The sequence below is a fragment of the Denticeps clupeoides genome, chromosome 7 (assembly GCF_900700375.1).
Source record: "Denticeps clupeoides chromosome 7, fDenClu1.1, whole genome shotgun sequence".
Taxonomy (NCBI): Eukaryota; Metazoa; Chordata; class Actinopteri; order Clupeiformes; family Denticipitidae; genus Denticeps; species Denticeps clupeoides.
The window spans coordinates 17,780,836-17,799,839 of NC_041713.1; the positions used below are offsets into that span (position 1 = coordinate 17,780,836).

General features: G+C 43.8%; 1 protein-coding gene across 1 annotated transcript in view; it reads right to left on the reverse strand.

Moving 5' to 3' along the window:
• Positions 1–250: 250 nt before the first annotated feature.
• The window catches only part of col5a3a (collagen, type V, alpha 3a), a 53,120-nt gene continuing 34,366 nt past the window's right edge, over positions 251–19,004 (reverse strand). The window contains 35 exon segments of the mRNA XM_028985804.1: positions 251–1,626; positions 1,723–1,956; positions 2,806–2,874; positions 2,983–3,095; positions 3,418–3,718; positions 3,899–3,952; positions 4,237–4,272; positions 4,822–4,875; positions 4,970–5,077; positions 5,183–5,236; positions 5,365–5,418; positions 5,520–5,627; positions 5,708–5,761; positions 7,398–7,451; positions 7,933–7,986; positions 8,097–8,120; positions 8,122–8,151; positions 8,253–8,360; positions 8,460–8,513; positions 8,643–8,696; positions 9,521–9,574; positions 11,517–11,570; positions 11,668–11,775; positions 12,154–12,207; positions 12,939–12,992; positions 13,081–13,188; positions 14,470–14,577; positions 14,668–14,721; positions 15,706–15,795; positions 16,067–16,174; positions 16,309–16,362; positions 16,636–16,689; positions 16,802–16,855; positions 16,942–16,986; positions 17,155–17,208. Coding sequence (XP_028841637.1) covers positions 1,480–1,626; positions 1,723–1,956; positions 2,806–2,874; positions 2,983–3,095; positions 3,418–3,718; positions 3,899–3,952; positions 4,237–4,272; positions 4,822–4,875; positions 4,970–5,077; positions 5,183–5,236; positions 5,365–5,418; positions 5,520–5,627; positions 5,708–5,761; positions 7,398–7,451; positions 7,933–7,986; positions 8,097–8,120; positions 8,122–8,151; positions 8,253–8,360; positions 8,460–8,513; positions 8,643–8,696; positions 9,521–9,574; positions 11,517–11,570; positions 11,668–11,775; positions 12,154–12,207; positions 12,939–12,992; positions 13,081–13,188; positions 14,470–14,577; positions 14,668–14,721; positions 15,706–15,795; positions 16,067–16,174; positions 16,309–16,362; positions 16,636–16,689; positions 16,802–16,855; positions 16,942–16,986; positions 17,155–17,208 — 2,817 coding nt within the window. The 3' untranslated portion in view covers positions 251–1,479.

The following is a 19,004-nucleotide window of genomic DNA, read 5'->3' on the forward strand; positions in this document are numbered from 1 at the left end:
ACAGTAATTCTGCCTCTTCCCCTCTGCCCCTCTCCCGAGGAAGGAAATGCACTTTAATTGAAATAAATGAAGTGGGGAGGTAATCAGCGCTGATTACGCTTGTTGTGTGGTGGGCGGGCTGCTGATTACCGACCACTAATTCGCACACACACACACACACACTCACAAAATGCTCTCAACCAAGTCTCAAGCACACCTCCACACATACACTTTCTTAACCATTCTTTGTTCAAAATGTACACAGCAAACATTTACAAATACATTTTTTATTTTAACTTTTTGTCACACCACCGATTTAATTCATATGTCAGAATAACTGTACAGCATATAAAATTAGTACCACAGACACTGTACACTGTGGAGCAGGATGGGGCTCAGAAGAAGGTCAGCAGTTTTAACAAATGTAGAGGGAGTCTGCAGGTCTCTGACCAGAGCACCGTGAGACCTGGTCCCACCCGGACTCAAGATGGCCAAGGCTGAAGAGCCTTGTTCCCAGTGTGCATTTGGCTCTTAAGCACCACCAGCACCCCTCCTGCTGCACCCATCAATATGCCCCCGAGACATACAAAATTTAAATGACAAGAACAAAACACTCTCTTTAGCACCACAGCAGTAGGATACCTTTGTACAACAAATGCGACACACAAATAACCACATGAGGGGAAAAAGGGCAGTCAACAACAAAAAAGGATCAGAAACAAATTGCCTGAAAAATGCATAAAAGTGGGTCTCATTAGTGATGTGGTTAACGGTACAGTATGGAAAAAAATGAATGCATTTAAAAATGCAGTAGACCTTTCTGAGAACAAAGTACGTAAAATATTAATAAGATACAGGAAAGTGTTTTGTTTTACCCGATGCGGTAAACAGACATGGCGACTCATAGAGCTGCACAGTCGACGCACATTTCCTGTTAGCCAATGAGAAATCAGCAACGCTGCATGCACAAAGCACAAAGGAATGAGCCCATATTCAGTAACTGTGTTTGGTCTTTGAAGTAAAACTTGGCTTCTGTGACCTTCTCCTGCAGTCAAATCCCTCAATTGGCAAATTCAATTAAATCAACACGGAATTCCTGTTTCATATATTAAACAAGGGGAAATGTAAATCATTTAAATCTTTGTGCCAGGTGGAGGAGTCCAATAAATACAGTGAGCCATGTCAATAAAACTCAATAGAGATCAATATGTGGAAATAAAGTTAAAAAAAAGCAAAACAATAATATTAACAACTCAATTTCAGGTCTAATTGGAAGAGTTCCCTTTGATAAATGTGGTTATTTCATCCCATGAGAATGCTTTCAGTCCTCGGATCTTCTTTTCACGAGACGTCCACATTTGGCAATCACTGGTAGCTCCAAAGTCAGAGAAAATAAGCCACAAGGCCACCAGATAACCACAAAAAATACAAAATAAATATTGTTTGTGTGGCAAAAAAGAAGGCTTCTAGCTGAAAGGTGGCTCAGCGCATGGCTGAGGTTTAACCATTAAAGCACACACGGCCAACCTGGAATCCAAACTTCTGATTGCTGTTCCCAAAGTCAGAGGGAGCCACATCGACTATTGGAAGTAGTTCGGAACTCGGAGAGTCGATCTCCAGCAGCGTCCACTCATGGCCACTGTGAGACTGAGGGCAGAAGAACAGAACAGTGTGAGCAAAACAGTCTTTGGGCACAGTGACTGACTGAGACAGCAGAACGGTGTAACAAAGCAGCTTTGTCACCTGGCAGCCATCGTAGACAGCCTGAATGAAGGGAGACCTGGACGGCGTCATCTCCTCATCGTTGCTCCCGAGGAAGCGCACGGCGTGCTTGTGGCTGCGGGTGTTTTGGTCGAACCAGCCGACTGAGTTCTGGCAGTGGTATGTGAAGGTCTGCTTGGCCGTGGCGCTGAGCAGCTTGAGGAAGGTCAGCTGGACCACCGGGACTGGACTTCCATCAGCATCGATGTAGGAGAACTGGAGTAGGCCAAGCACATGACTCATTATCGTAATCTAGATTCATAAGGCAGATTCATAATCTAATGGTAAATGCATATACTCACATATTTCATATTTCATGTCTAGGACTCAGATGTAACATGTACTTTTTTGCCTGTATCTTGTTTTGTTAAAAATGTAATGACTTTACTATTTATCACCCCCCCCATTAGTTATTATTTCTTCTTAACGTAGGAACCAACAAACCAAAATGGTTTTCCTATTTTAAGCTTAAATCCATATTTCTTGTATGTTTTAACTCCCATGGGAGTCTCCTCTCAAGGTTGGTGATGTCTTTTTTTCAGGGAATCTGTGTTTCCATAAATAGAGTAATACACAACACGCACACAGATGTTGGAAGGCAATGGCAAACTTCTTGAATTATTCATATCCTCAAAGACAATGGGACTGTCATATGCACATCTTTACACCATAGCTCTTTAATGTGTGAGGGCTGAACCAGGGATCTTCCTGGATGAAGAAGGGATTAATGACTTACTGAGTTCAACAGATACTGGCCTATTTTGAACACCCCACCGAGCCCCATATGATCTTGGGGCGTTATCACAAAGCCACCCAAAGCTAATTTAAGCCTAGACTAGAAAGAATGAGTAGAGCAACTGTCATGATACACAACACTCAGCCTTTTTAGTGTAGCTACCATCTGTTTTTTCCATATGACTAGAAAAGTGTTTTGGAAGGATGAGTCAAAAATGTAAAAAAAAATGTAAAAACAAAAAAGTTTTAATTTATATATATATATTTACACATGTTGATCTCATGTGTTGGATGCCTGTCAGGCCCAGGTTTGTTCCTGAAAACACACACCTTTCTACCCTTCTTGTACTGGCTGAACCAGCTGCCGGGCTTCTCTCGATTCCAGGCAGCCATCTTAACCTGTCGGGTTGTGTGGAGAGGGTTGATCAGTGTTAGACAGACTCCATGAATGTCTTAAGCGTGAGACTGAGTGTGATGTGCATGATGTGTGTGCTGCCCGAGATTTACCGATTCGATCTTCTTGTCTGGGAACAGGCAGGTCTCTCCCTGGGCAGTGAAGTTGCAGTAAACCCTGATGGAGTCTCTGTGGCAGCCCTGATTTGGATCAATCCAGTAATCCCCTGAAGGAGGCCAGACATACGGCATGAATGTACAGCGCATCATCACAGTGCCATCTGTGGGCATTTGTCATAAACAAAGTATATTACACTACATAACGCACATATTTTCACTGTTTACATACTTAATGTACTAATGCTCCAGTTAAATGCACAAATTAAATCTCCAATACATTAAGTCCTATTTGACTCTGCTGTATAGCGAAACTGAAGTGAGTGTGCTGCGTTGGCCGGGAATATTAAGGGTGATGCAAAAGCAGGTAACATGCTGGGTATCAGGTCCACCGTCCGCAGCAGCATCTGCTGGCTTCACAGCGGGTCTAACCGTCTTTGTAATCCGGATGGCACATCATGAGCTCCTTGCAGGTGCGGGCGGGGCTCTCGAATGTGCCGAGCGGCTTCCTCATCAGTTCCACCTCTGTCTTCATGGAGTTGAGGGAGGCCAGCACCTCCTCCAAGCCATCAGCGTCCTCCAGAGGCTGATCGCCCTGCAGGACCTCCTCTACCTCCTGCTCCTCCAGCTCCTCCTGCTCCTCGGCTGCTGGCTGAACGCGCTGAGAGTGCCTGCGCTTCTTCCGCCGGTCCTCTTGAATGGGCAGCGGCTCGATCATAGTGGCGGGAGGTCCCTGAAGGGAACAAATGGAGAGGAGTGCAGAGATTATACAGAAGCTCTATGTCTGCTTTCCTCTATTGATCCCCTCTGCTAATTTTTTTTCTTGTGCATTTTCTTGTCAGAATGGGCTTCAAGAGAGGCAAGGGGCAGTAATATGCGAAAGACACCAGAACACATGCTTCTGTGAACTTACAGGAGGTCCCGGGGGCCCAGCAAGCCCATTGTCTCCTCTAGGTCCAACAGAGCCCTGGCAAAGGAAAGGGGGAGAAGATCAGCTTCACAAGATACTGCTCTTCATTGCTTTTTTTGAGAGATATATCTCATGAGATTTCTCCTGGATTAGGCCCTCTGCTCAGCTCATAAAACAGACTGACAGTTTTCATATCTCCACACACCAATTCCAGAGCCTCAAAAAACTAATATAGACAAACTGGAAATCTGGCACAATGCTGTCCACACAGCGTGTATATGGCGGTGTGGTGTGCGGCGGGAATGGAAATGGTGAGATTACAGGAGAAACGAGGCAGGTACCTGCTCCCCTTTGGATCCCTTCTGACCAATAGCACCCTGTCGACGGAAAAGAATGAAAGAGTGAGGTGAAGGATGATTGGGACAGATGAGGAACAAGCTACAAGATTAGTCACAAACTGCTATTAAGCTTAATTCTGAATCTTCTAAGACTCATAATTTCTCATTGAACATGTACTGTATATCAGTACAATAACAACACTGCATTTTTTGTGCCTCCCACGCAGTAGGGGTCGGTGGTGGCCTAGCGGTTAAGGAAGCGGCCCCGTAATCAGAAGGTTGCCAGTTCGAATCCTGATCTGCCAAAGTACCACTGAGCAAAGCACCGTCCCCACACACTGCTCCCCGGGCGCCTGTCATGGCTGCCCACTGCTCACTCAGGGTGATGGTTAAATGCAGAGGACAAATTTCACTGTGTGCACCGTGTGCTGTGCTGCTGTGTATCACATGTGACAATCACTTTATAACAGTAGTGTTTAGTACAAATTGTTTGAAGTTGATTTATTGCATGTTTACTGGTTGTACGAAATATTCAAATTTCAATTGTTGAGTATTGTGTTAACATTTACTATGTTAAGTTTTACTTACAGACAATCCAGGTGGTCCCGGTGGTCCAGTGGGGCCCTGGAGCCCCACAATTCCCTATGGATAAGAAGAAAGAGAACACGAGCATTACCAAAGCAACAAATTACAAGAATAAACACATCAGTGCTCTATTTGAAGTATGACAGCCTGCCTCGTCTCCTTTGGTGCCTTGAGAACCTTGATTGCCAGGCAGGCCCCTGTCTCCTTTCTCTCCCATCTCTCCCGGTGGACCAATGAGACCAATCAGGCCACCGTGGCCCTGGAGCGGTGAAAAAGAGTAGCATTCGAAGAGGAGGACTAATTTCTCACAACACTTTGAGTAAATATGGCAGCGTAATTATAGTGTATGAGGTGGTCAGCTCACCTTCTCACCCTTCTGGCCTGGGTCTCCCCTCAAACCTGGCAGTCCTGGAGGACCCTGTGAAATACCAAAAATGATCAAGTTGAGCCTGATGAAGTCAGTGTTGTGGGGTTTTTTTATATAACAAGTGTAAAACCTCTGGTTTAAGGTCATTAATTATGAATGAGACATTGCGGATTGTCTACCATGGGTCCTGGGGGTCCTGTTTGCCCAGGTGGTCCGTTCAGACCTTGTTCACCCTGCAGGCAAAATGTGGTGATCAGTACAGGCTGCCTCACTGCACCATCTAAAAAAAAATCAATTCTCAGCTAATTCTCAACCTCCAGCATTCGGCACTCACCGCTGCACCTGGGATCCCACGCAGACCCTCTGGACCCGGCCTTCCTGGATGACCCTGAGGTCCAACAGGTCCTGCCTTCCCTGGTGCTCCTTCAGCACCGGATGCTCCCTGTATCACAGTCAGGACAGTGAGTGAGTTGACGAAAGAGTAGATGACAAGGATGTTTACGGGACTGCGCTTGTTCTTACCTTTCCACCTTTCCTGCCCTGCTTCCCTTCTTTTCCTCCAGGACCAATATGACCCTAACAGGACAATGAGCATCCATACTTCAGTCTTGCTATCCCAAAGTAGTTTAAACACTTTCACCCAACATGTTCATTTTAAAAGGAAACAGAAGAAAAGGCGGCTTCATGAGAATATATGACAAAGCGCCAGCATCAATTGGCATAAAATCTTGCTGAATAAGAGAACTTTATTGTTCATCTGAAGTGCCAAAGGAATATTATGAGAACAGAGCTGACATTAATGCTCTTTCATATAATGAACTATATAATTCAATAATGGCAGCCTGTGATGAAAACAGCAGGCTATTTTATACAACATAAAGTCCATACCGTATAATGTGTGATCGGACCTTTTTCCAATATGCCTGCAGGTTCTAGAAATGGCATAAATCTCCTATAAAATGTTAATAGATTCATAAATTGTTTACATGCTGCCATAGACTTGATTAATAATAATAATAATATAAATAATAGTAATAATATTGTTATAAAAATGTACCACAATATAAATAATTTAATAATTAAATTATAAACAATAAATAATAATGTGTGTTTTATTTATTAAAAGGAATAAAGGAAATAACTGCTGACTGAAAAGTAAAGTATTTTCAAGAAAGAAAATTAAGCAACTATCACAAAGTGACTATGGGAGAAAATGTCAGACTTTGTGGTCACTACATTTATTACAACTTGAGGGTACTTTCAAGAGTAAACTGTTTAAAAAGATATGAGATCATTCAACAATGAGCCACAGCATTAAAACCCCTGACAGGTAAATCCCACCAATGGCACCTGCTTGGCCAGGACTGACATTGGGTGTGTATAACCAAAGTCACACTACTATCTGAATGTTTGCTCACCCAATTATTGGGGGTGTGACAAGACCCGCAGCTCAACTCACAAGACAATTCAAGTTGATGAAAACGAAACGAGACAATTTTCAGTGAATGAGTGCAGGGCAAGTATACGATCGCAATTAAATTCAGGTCAATTACAATGACTAACTTCAGGCATTTTTACTCAACCATACATGCCAGACTTCTGTGCATAAACTGCCAATCAGGGTCTAGATTTTCCTGCACCATTTCCATTGTGACAGATGTTAAAAGATTCACATTGAGTCAATACTAAACAGAGGGCATCTCCTCCAATCCTGGTTTCTCACTCACAACAACACGATGGGCTTGAGTGACTGATTTTTCTAACTTTGGGCCACACACCCGTACAGTTAAATTGATGGAAGGAGCCTAGTGGGTTAGACACTCAAATAGATGATACTACCATTGTGTCCCTGAGCAAGACACTTAGCCCTGAGTGTCTCCCTCTAACTACTGATTGTAAGGTGCTCTGGATAAGGGCGTCTCATAAATGCAATAAATTTAAATGATAACTTGGAGTTCTCCTCCAACGGTCATATCATTGTTGACAAATAAATATTAGTTCTACTGAGGAACCAAATAGATGCCAAACAAATTACTCAAAAGTGGTGGGGGCTTCTTGTGTGTTTACGTCAGAAGACAGGCTGACTGCTGCTGGATGCTGCTTCACAGGGCTACTTTGTGCATGACAAAATATATACAAGATATACAAGATCTTGCTTATATAAGGTGGGGTTCGGCATCTCGTCACACCCCTACTAATTTTGCAAACGTACCCTCCTCCCTGGAGGGCCAGGAGGGCCAGGTTCTCCAGAGGCCCCTAGTGGTCCCTGTGGAAAGCAAATATTAGAACAGAATAAGTCAAGTGTAGTTTCTCAGTGCTAAGAAAGCTTTGGAAAATCATATAAATCAAGACACTTTTCTAAAGTTGGACATGTTGGTAGTGTTTAAGCTTCTTTTGATTAAATATTAGTAACATTCTACTCATCTGAGATTCTGATGTGCTATTAGCATTAAAGAAGCAAATCTTTCACTTTATATCTAATGAAAACAACATTTTATGGTTGAAGGTTTATCTGTATGTTACAAAAACAATTTTTAAAATGTGTAATTTCTTTTAGACGCACTTGTAAATTGCACAGCGATAGGCCAATTTATCATAACAAATAAAAATAAACACATACATGAATAATATTATGGGGTGCCAGCTGCTCATGAGACATATTGTCTTTTCATGTGGAGACTGCTCCACATTCTCATCATGTACTTGTGCGTGTACAAGTGTGTATGCACGCCGTCGTAAACACTTACAGCTTTGCCAGGTTCGCCATTATCACCCTTTGCTCCCAGTACGCCATCAACACCCTGTTAGTCACATTAACATGAAGTAGCCCTCAGTTATCTTGGGAATGAGGAAGCGCTTTATCTCAATTAGGTGTTGGGAGTGGTCTTATGTGTTTTCTCTCGTTACTCACATTCACTCCTGATTCGCCGGGGGGGGCCCAGGTCTCCAGGGAATCCAATAGGACCCTATGAAGAAACGGGTGTTTTACAGGGGAATTCGTGACAGACGGTCACTGGCTGGGGGGGAAATACACTTTGTTGACGGAGAGCGGGAAAACCAGACTCACAGGGTTTCCTTTAGGTCCGTCTTCTCCAGGGAGGCCTCTGATTCCCGGGGGTCCAGCAGCTCCGGGGGGACCGGTGTCACCCTTCTCCCCCACTTCGCCTTTCTCTCCCTTCGGTTAGGGAAGACATGAGAGAGGTGAGAAAAGAAAATGTACAGATGTGCCAGGCTGAAGAACATGTATGTATGTGGGGGAGGGTCTAAAACTCACAGGTGCCCCGATCTCGCCAACAATCCCTGGATTACCCGCCTCGCCATCTTCACCCTTCACACACAGAACAACAGAGTGAGGTAAGACTACCCACTTGATACCACACATACACACACAGAAGCTGTCTCGGTATATTAAACAGCCTTGATGCCTCAGAAATGTGATTTCACACACATCCCATACCTTTTCTCCCACAGTTCCAGGCTGACCCACTCCACCAGGCATCCCTTGGGCCCCCTGACAGACAAGAAATCTTGTGTTTGGGTGTTTGCATTATTGATTTCACTGATGAAGAACCATTAGAGGCCATGAATGAAATTACTGCAGATGGACACACTGGTGAGTGCTCACTAGGTCAAAATATGCAAATTGTGCATTACTCTATATAATTATGTTATAGTCTACAGGTCTCTTAGAGCATGTTGAAAGCATGCTACTTAAAGATAATACTCCATTTGCCCTTCGTATTACATCCTGCACCATTTATGTAGAAATAGCAGACGTTTTTATTGTTTTGTACATTTAATTGATTACAAATTGAGTACGTTTTTTTATTCCTGGGGGGGTCAAAACACATTTTAGCCTTGTTAGAGCAACCACACAACAGTACTTTGGCCTTCAAGCTACAAAGGGCCTTACTCTTCTGTACCTCTGCTGCTGGAGTTGCTGGTGTGCCGGCCACGGCTCTTTTAATTATTCAAATGTGAGAGATGTTGAGAGGCCGCCATTAATAGAGGTAAATATAAAACTCCCTCGCAGGGAAGTATAAGTCTAGTGCACTTAAATCATTAATCGGGAGGTAAATATAACTGTCAGAGTAGGATTATACTCTAATGCTGGTTAATAATTTACACGTTAAAAGTCCACTGAAGATTCACAGGGGCAGAGAAGAGTGGGAGAGAGGTGAACAAGATGACTGGCTTTATTGTGGAACTGCAGAAAGAGTCCCGGGTGAATGTAATTCCGAATCCTCTCCATTACTGCACCATGACTTCACTCCATGAGTTGTACCTATCCCTGCGGGGGGACTGATATAAATATTTAGGATTTAGGATACCCACCTCTCCACCGATTGGTCCCTGTGGACCCCTTGGGCCATGTTGTCCAGGTGGACCCTGCAACAGGATTTCAGATTCTGATTAATTAGAGCACTGCATGGGTCATTATGGCCAACTACAGTCAACAGGGGTCAAATCCTAGTGGGTCTCATATCCCGGTGACAAGACAGTGACAGGCCATTACACCCATTACATTTCACTGTTTCCGCCACACGCTCTGGGCTCTAATGTGGTAATGGTTCTCCCGATGCTGCACTCGGGCACTCTGTGTATCACCGAGATCCCGGCGCTTTTCTGTCGGCTGCCGCGTGGTTGAGAATGGACAGGGAGCCCTTTATCAAATTGACCTCACGTCATCAGGAAGAGTCACACCCCCTCCCAGATGACACAAAGACTCTTACTTCCGGCTGCCACAGTATGTGGCCGGTTAGAAGGAGAGAGTTGACACATAACTACAGTGCAGGGCGGTGATAATGGCTCACAGGTACGGCAGGCATTAGACGTCGCACTGTTATTCACACACAGGCACATGAAACAATCTTCCACTCCATCAGTGTAGGGCTCTGCAGTCTCAGCTTTCTCCTAGAGAATGGGTAAAGGTTGAGCTTTCCATTATCACTTCCACACAGACCAGACAGACGCCCAGAAGAAGAAAATAAGCCCACTTTATATGGCACTCTGGATGGTGTTGTGGTTCTTGAGTGATGAGCTGTAATGGGTTGGTCTCAAGCGTGTCTTTCAAAATCAGGGTCAAATGTTTCAGTGTGTAATCTTATCAGACCATACAAATGATTGCTTTTTATATCCATGGAATTACATGGAAAAATTGTTGTAACTGTTTTTATATTGCCAGTACTTTTATGAACAATCATGGCATTGGCCTTCAAAATTGCCATCATCTTACAGATCAGACGTTTTTTTACTGATCCGCCAAGATGCTACTGAGGTGCCACTGAGCAAAGCACCGTCCCCACACACTGGTCCCCGGGCACATGTCATGGCTGCCCACTGCTCATTAAGGTTGAAGAGGTAAATGCAGAGGACACCTTTTGTTGTGCTATGCTTGCTGTGTATCAGAATGACAAAATAATCACTTCACTTTTATCCTTGTAAATCTCCATGTAATTCAGGCAGGAAGAGATTTTGAACTATGTCCTACTAGACATTTCTGAACAAATCAAATTATTTTCTTTTCTGTTTTCCTCAAGACTTCTGCTCCAGTTTTTTTAAAGCCCCCTCTGGGTTTTTCTTTTAGCCTTCGCCTCAGCAAACTCTTGACATTTTATTAGATGCAATTAGATAAGATTACCAGAGACCTAGTAAAAATAAGTGGGTAAAATAGAGCTCTAGTCCAAATTATCAGCAGGAAATACCCTGTTCCTAAGTGTTAATACTATGCTTTGACTTTCCCAATGAGGTCCCCCTCCTTTTGTTTTTGTTCCATTTTGATGCACTTGGTGATCTCGCTGAATGTCGAGCCATTGAGGATCTTGTTTTGCATTCCTTCATGGTTGACAGCTTTCCGAGGAGACTGTCACAAAGGAGAATGCTCATTAGACACCCAGGGCTCAGGGTAATCTGATTACCGGCTGTCACGCTGTCTTCCTCCTCCAAAAAGCAGGACTGTGCATCACCGGCTCCTCAAAGTGGAGCTCTCCTCGGAGATGCTCATTTCATCCTCGTCCCTGTCCCCATCCCAGAGTGCTGTCCCCGGTGCGGGCCTCAGTCCCTCCTCGCTCACAATCTTGCTCAGCAGGAGTCCGGCGCAGCGACGCAGTGCTGTCTGAATTCTGCCGTCTAATGTATGTACCGGCTTTCCCCCAAAAATATAACTGTATGGCTTTGTTTCCTCCCCCCAAAAAAAAAATCAAAATTTTGCATTGCATGTCACATGAGCAAAAGTAGCTATTGTGCATAATTCATAAATCATAAATAATTCAGAGACCAACCAAAACCAGATTAGGACTGTTCCAAAAAACGTGGTCCGAGCTGCTCTTACCATCAACCCCACGTGACCACTCTCTCCCTTCTCTCCTGGGGGTCCGGGCATTCCCTGTAGGGAGAAAGAACATCAGTTAGAGACACTTTGCAGCAACCCCCAGCTGCAACAGCGGCAAAGCAGGCAACAGAAAACAGAAGCAAGTATTTACCTGAAGTCCTGCTGGACCTGTGGCCCCCATAAACCCCCTAGGCCCTTCATCACCTTTCTGGCCGTACATTCCCTGCTGGCCCCTGGGCCCCGACTCCCCATCCGCACCCTAAAACAGCAAATCATTACAGATCAGTGCTGTTACTAAGTCTAGTATTATTCAGTCAAGGCATTAGACATGATCATGCACAAGGGCAAAATGCAGAGCATCACCATTCTGCCTAATTATAACAGTGAAACGTATGCAGGGTTAAATGCAATTTTGGAGATTAAGTCCTGCATATCATGTAGAATATTACATTTTGTAAAAAAAATGTCCTTCATCTGCATAAATGTTTGTTAGTTTGAAGGCTACAAATTGAGGAATACACCCACTGTAACTTGGCAGACAGCACAAAGCAGGTTCAAAAATACACTTTACACTACACAAGGATGTATATTGACAAACACTCTCTCATGAACAGTTTACGCAGATACAAATGCGTACCGGTGGTCCTGGTGGTCCAATTGGCCCTTGGATTCCTGGTGGACCAGAAGGACCCTGCAATTGAAATCAAAGATTCTAAACCATACAAAATAATACAAGTTAAAAGTCAAGTTTATATTAATTAATAGCAGGTCAGTTGTTTCAATGCTTAGAATTTTTCTAATGAAATTATAATTTGGCATTCGTTGACCAGTAGTTATTTTCAGGAAGTAAAATTTAATTTTTGATTCATATTGTTATTAAACAATAGGCATAAATATATATGCATTTAAATAACAATATATTGAGAGATTAATAGAATAGAACTGCTGGGGTGCCCAATAAATATTAGCTCTGAAATGTGTCTCATTTCATGGCCTATGATTTGTGTGTATAAATATACATATCTCAATAAACAGCTGGCCATTCCCTATGCTAACTATACTGACAAAGAGACATTAAATAAAACAGTATGTTTCTGTGTATTGCTGCTGTCACCCAGAACATTGGAGAACAAAAATATGTTACTTGTTTGTAGGTTATTTAAATTATATTGAGACATGGAAGAACAGACTGAGAAGAAACAGCATACATCTTATTGCATACACATATTGTAAAGCCCAACCCTAATATTAGACTCTTATGAAGTCAAACTGAATCCAGGTATTATATATCATACAGAAGACAAACAGAAGCTTTGATTTATTGCTAAAATGGTCACAACACTGCAGGCAGGAGACCCAGATATTGCTTTTGTAGCATTATTACTTAAAAAACAACTGATCGTTGCCGGCTTGGTCACTCACTGCCTCTCCTTTGTCCCCTTTACTGCCTTTCTGTCCAGGTCCTCCAGTCTCCCCCTTTAGAGAGTATAACACACACATCTCAATACAAGTAAATACCGAAAGTGCACAGACACACACACCAGGTCCTGACTCTAGGCTGTACCTTATCCCCATCCTCTCCAGGGGGTCCAAGTGGGCCTGCAGCCCCTGGCAACCCCATAGGCCCCTGTATTCCATCATTTCCAGCAGGGCCAATTGGACCCTTCTCTCCCTGCAGGACAAACAGAAAAAGACAATCTATTATATCACACAAGCAACACAGGAACACAGTGACTTAGTGGGATGTTGGGTTTCATGTATTGACTTATATGGCTACCCAGTGTAAACTGTATGTTCAATGTAGTGTGATATACAGTGGGTAGGGAAAGTATTCAGACCCCCTTACATTTTCCACTCTTTGTTATATTGCAGCCATTTGCTAAAATCATTTAAGTTCATTTTTTCATCATTAACGTACACACAGCACCCCATATTGACAGAAAAACACAGAATTGTTGACATTTTGCAGATTTATTAACAAAGAAAAACAGTGAATCAGTGAAGTATTCAGACCATTTGCTGTGAAACTCGTATATTTAACTTGCTGTCCATTTCCCCTGATCATCCTTGAGAGGGTTCTACACCTTAATTTCAGTCCAGCTCTGTTTAATTATACTGATTGGACTTGACTAAGAAAGCCACACTTCTGTCTTTATAAGACCTTACAGCTCACAATGCACGTCAGACCAAATGAGAATCATGAGGCAGAATTGTGGCAGATCTGGCCATAGTTACAAAAACATTCTGCAGCACTTAAGGTTCCTAAGAGCACAGTGGCCTCCATAATCCTTAAATGGAAGATGACAAGAACCCTTCCTAGAGCTGGCCATCTGGTCAAACTGAGCTATCGGGCAGAAGAGCCTTGGCGAGAAATGTAAAGAAGGACCAGGCACTGCTCGTCACCTGTCCAATACAGTCCTAACATTGACGCATGGTGGTGGCAGCATTATGCTGTGGGGTGTTTTGCAGCTGCAGGGACAGGACGACTGGTTGCAATTGAGGGAAATGTCAATGCGGCCATGTACAGGGATACAGAACCCGGACTTAAACCCAACTGAGCATCTCTGGAGAGACCTAAAATGGCTGTCCACTAACGTTTACCATCCAACCTGCCACAACTGGAGAGGATCTGCAAAGAGGAATGGCAGAGAATTCCCCAAATCCAAGTGTAAAAAAAACTCATGGCTGTATTAGATCAAAAGGGAGCTTCTACTAAATACTGAGCAAAGGGTCTGAATACAGTTTTTCTTTGTTAATAAATCTGCAAAAATGCTAAATGTGTTTTTCTGTCAATATGGGGTGCTGTGTGTACATTAATAAGGAAAAAATAGCTGCAATATAACAGTGAAAAATTTAAGGGGGTCTGAATACTTTCCATACCCACTCTAACCTGGGTCCATGTGGAAGGTATAGCAAAGTATCACACCGACTTGCAATTAATTCATTAAATTACCTGTTCTCCCTTCTCTCCCATAGGCCCAGCTGGCCCAACCCCACCTGGACGTCCAGGAGCACCAATGGCACCAGCTGGTCCCGCAGGTCCCCTTTCCCCAGTCGCTCCCTGAGCATCGCACACATATCAAAGTTCTTGCATCACACAGGTTTTATAGAGAGGGGGAGACAAAGTGGTAGAAAAATAAATCCCACTTACAACAGCTCCTGCCACTCCAGGGGGTCCCTCTCCTCCTTTCAGACCAGCAGGGCCCTGTGGAGTGGTAAACACAGTACATTTTATACCTACAGGTAAAAGGATGTTCCAGATATTGGACATCCATTTTATATTATGTCACAATACAGAAGAAGGGGATAGTCTTGCTGCTTAAAGCTGTGATTACCGAAGAAAGGAATGTATGGGGTGGTCAAAAAGATGCTCGAAAATCTCTCTAATGGCTGTTACCCAATGCATGTATGATGCCATATCTCAAAAAGATGACTACAGAGCTGAGGGTATGCATTACCGCCTTCTTGTTCTCGTCTGCATTTAGCTCTTTACCCTGAATTCAGAAGCAGATAGCAAAACACAGTACTCAGTGAAGGCTCAATTAGTTATTATGTTTTATTTGGGGAAGCTAATTGGATTTACCCTAACGCCACTGTCAGCAGATGGGGCATGCATACAAATTTGAGAGAAGCACGGTAACGTCTGGGAAATTCCCACAAACATGAACTCTGTTAAAGTGAAAGAATAGGATACAAACAAATCAATACAACATTTTCTGAGGCATCTGAAAGAGTGTTACGTCCCTGGATGAATGCTCTCACATTCTGTGTGGCTGGCTGTGTTTTTGTGTCTCTTTTAGGTTTACTTTGTGGGAGCAGTTGAAGCCTACCAGCTCTGCCTACCATCTGACTATTGGTCACCACTGCCTTTATAAAGTTACTTCAGATGGTGTTTCAGAGGCCCTTACTCTTTCGGGAGGTCCCCAGGGTCCACGGAGATCCGCAAGGAGCTCCATTGGGATCTCGTTTGTGGGTGTTGATACTTTATGTGATAGACCCCTTGTTAGCCTGTGTTAGCATGTTAGCTTTGTGTGTGTTGATGTGCTCTTTTTGGTTAACTTTTTGAGTAATCCCCTCTCAACTCCTCCCACAATACCTAATGTTTGGTTTCTTTTTTAAAAGGTAGCCCTCAGAACTTCCAAATGTCACATAGTGGAAACCGGAGATGCGGGTCAGACAGATGAGTTACCGTGGCGCCAGGGATGCCTCGACTCCCTCTGAAGCCGCGGCGACCAGAAGGGCCACTCTTCCCAGGAACCCCAGCAGGACCCGGGTCTCCCTAGAGACGAGGACATCACAGACGCATATATCTTACTTTCACAGCAAGCCGACGTGGCTGATGAAGAGTAATCCATCACCCTTTAAGATCATTACACCGGGACACTTCATCATGATGAATGGACAGGAGAGTATGGGCAATGATGAACTGCAGCGGGTAACTGGTTTTTAATTGGGAAAGCATCTCTCAAACACTGGCTGTGCTTTAACGTGGCAGCGGTAAGTACAAATGGTCATAACAATAAAAAATGATGCCTGTGAAGATGTCAAACCTTAGATCCCTCTTTGCCAGCTACTCCAGGCAGACCTTGCTCTCCTGGAGGCCCGGGAGCCCCTGGGTGTCCACGGTCACCCGCGGATCCTGTTTCTCCAGATTTCCCCTAAATTACATTAGAGAGAGTCTCAGCAGAGTCCCATATATGAATATTGAGGTTTGAAAGTAAAATTTGAAAAGGTGAACCTCCATAAATGCACAAGTTTGTGGGTTTGTGTAGACATTATTGTTCTAAGTTACCTGTGGTCCAACCACCCCAACAGGTCCGGATGGACCGGTCTTCCCTTGGAAGCCCTAAAAGAAATCAAAACTCATGTGTGTGACCTTAAAAGACAGCTATGGGAAATAAACTTTATTTTAATGATGGCTACATTGAGTTGTGCTTTATCACTCTTTGGGTCAATAACAGTTATGTACATAAGCAACATCGCCCTTCAGTTAGCATAGGTTTTTTTAAAAACTAATTTATCTTGAATATAGCAGAGTGATGTCCAGCTGAGTGCTGTGTAAATAACCACAGACGTAACCCGTTTCCCTCCCACCAGCCACAATTACTGAACGACTCACCGGCTCCCCCCGCTGGCCTGGATGTCCAGGAAGTCCGTCTTTTCCTAGCGGGCCCTGACAAACAGAAAATAATCTGTCACTGCCACACACACACTCAGACACACATACGCACAGTTCCATGATTGCACACATATTACATCTGGCCTTCCAGTCAAGTCTCACTTACATTCGGTCCCTTGGACCCAGGTTCTCCCATCTGTCCTTGCAGCCCTTGGGGACCCTGTTAGATAAACCAAGGAGGGATTCTGTCACTGTCAGTTTTCACACAGTCTAGGTGGGTTTACATCACACTGAGATCAAACCTACCCTGTCGCCTGTAGGCCCTGGTGGGCCATCATGTCCAGAAGCCCCCTGACAAACCATGCAAAATAGTTTAGTACAAGAACATACCCACCTAATTCCTAGCTATTCCTAGCTTGTCATTTAAGTAATTACTTCATCTTGCTCAAAATGTGCTGTCATTTTTATAATGGTTTTCTATAATGTTTTAAGAAAATTCTAATAAAAACGCTCTCTAACCTTGTCTCCTGGTTTTCCTGTCGGCCCCCTCATGCCTCTTCCTCCCCGTGCGCCCTTAACAAAAGACAAGTAATCAGCCTGGAGCCATCCAGAATTAGACACTCCTGTGAGCGGCAACAACATTACAGCGGTGGCGTTTCCATGTCAGCAGAAGAGTGCTGAATCGCCGCAGCGGCGGGCCAGGATGTGCACCTACTCTCCAATGTCCCGGTCAGCAGGTGTGCTTTTTTCATTCCGCCTCTGATGTCTCTCGCCGCAAAACATGATTATTTTTCCTGCCATTTGCTCAGCTAAGAGGTGGGGGGGGGCAAATAGATGGAACAAAACAGCACCCCGCTGATTTCTGCCATTTGAAAAACATACATGACATAATGTGCTTAACCACTCTGAACAGTTCTTTACAAACCCAGAGAGCTTTTCAGCAAACAAAAACAGGTCAGGAAAAAAAAATACATGCAGCACGCATGAAAAAAAACTGCTTTACAGTGTGCAACAACGTACTGGTAATTCGGTCAAAGTATGTTAATTCTGTGCAATAACTATTACTCGTATATGCTGGCCTATATTTTCATGCTGCTTTATGAGATGTAGCACATGTGCCAGGCTCACTAATGTCAAATTCACTAGTTCCCCCGTCAAAAGACCTGACTTAAAGCGCTAGAAGTAAGCATGTTCCTTTTTGTAGATGCCGTGGTCCCGAGATGTGTACACGGGTCATTAGGAGTGTAGAGGATTGTGGGAAAGGTAAGAGAAATTAATTAAATGGATGCTGCTATTGTTTCCGTTGTATACATTGTTTTATATCAGGCCTAGGTTGCATTAAAAGTCACATTTTATTATATCTTTAACATTATTAACCTATGTCAATTAACTATTAGGCTTTTAAGTTGCTTTTTGTGATTTACAAATGTAGCCCACTAATTGATTATATAGCTTGGTGGAATAATTGCTTATTCTCAGTTGCTTATTATTAGGAAACATAATTTTTATTCAATATTTTCCACCCCTTCACAAAGAATATCCCAGGCGACACCTCGTCTCCCAAACTGCTAAGAACCGTAACGCATGCAGTTACTGTGTACTTCTTAACATGGTCTCCTTCCGCTACTTGTCTCTTTTAAAAAGATTTCGCACTCAGTGCTCACTCCAAGGTCTCCCACTGTTCTGAGGCCTGAGTGCTGTTCCTCCCTTTGGATAAAAGCGTCAGGCCAATGGGTAAATGCAAATGTAAATTTGTGGACTCAATCATACCGCTATCACAACCACTTTACAAAAGCAATAAGCCGCTTGAGGCTGTTTCTCCACCCCCCCACACCCCCCTTCCAAGTTTCATATCAGCCCTGAATGCAAATAAAATCACTGTAATAGCCTCTCGTTGTCTATTGGTACGTGTGCGGAGTGCGGTGTTCGGCGTGTAAAGTCAGAGGCGTATGAAGTTTCATTGTGACAGAAGGCTCGGCCGGGTTCACTCCGGGACCCTCAGCTGTGCACTGTCTGGCCTCAGCGCCATTGATTCCGCTGTTTATGGGTTTTATAATTAGCTGACGAAACGACATGAGTGTGCTGAAGCCAGGGAAAATGTACACACCGCTCAGCGCTGCAGGAGCAGGAACGTGCCGCTGTTAGAGCATTTATTGGTATAAGCCCTTACCGTCATTGACACTCATCAAATTACACGGGTGCTTGTCGAGTACAAAGCCCATCTCCTGAGTGCGATGTCTGATTATCTCAAAACTTGATAGATGTATTAGCAAACACAAAAGGACCATCTGGCAACCGTGTTACAACGTTTCCCCTGAACCACCGAAACTGCTCGCCCCACACTTGTGGTAAATAAGTGTGGGGCGAGG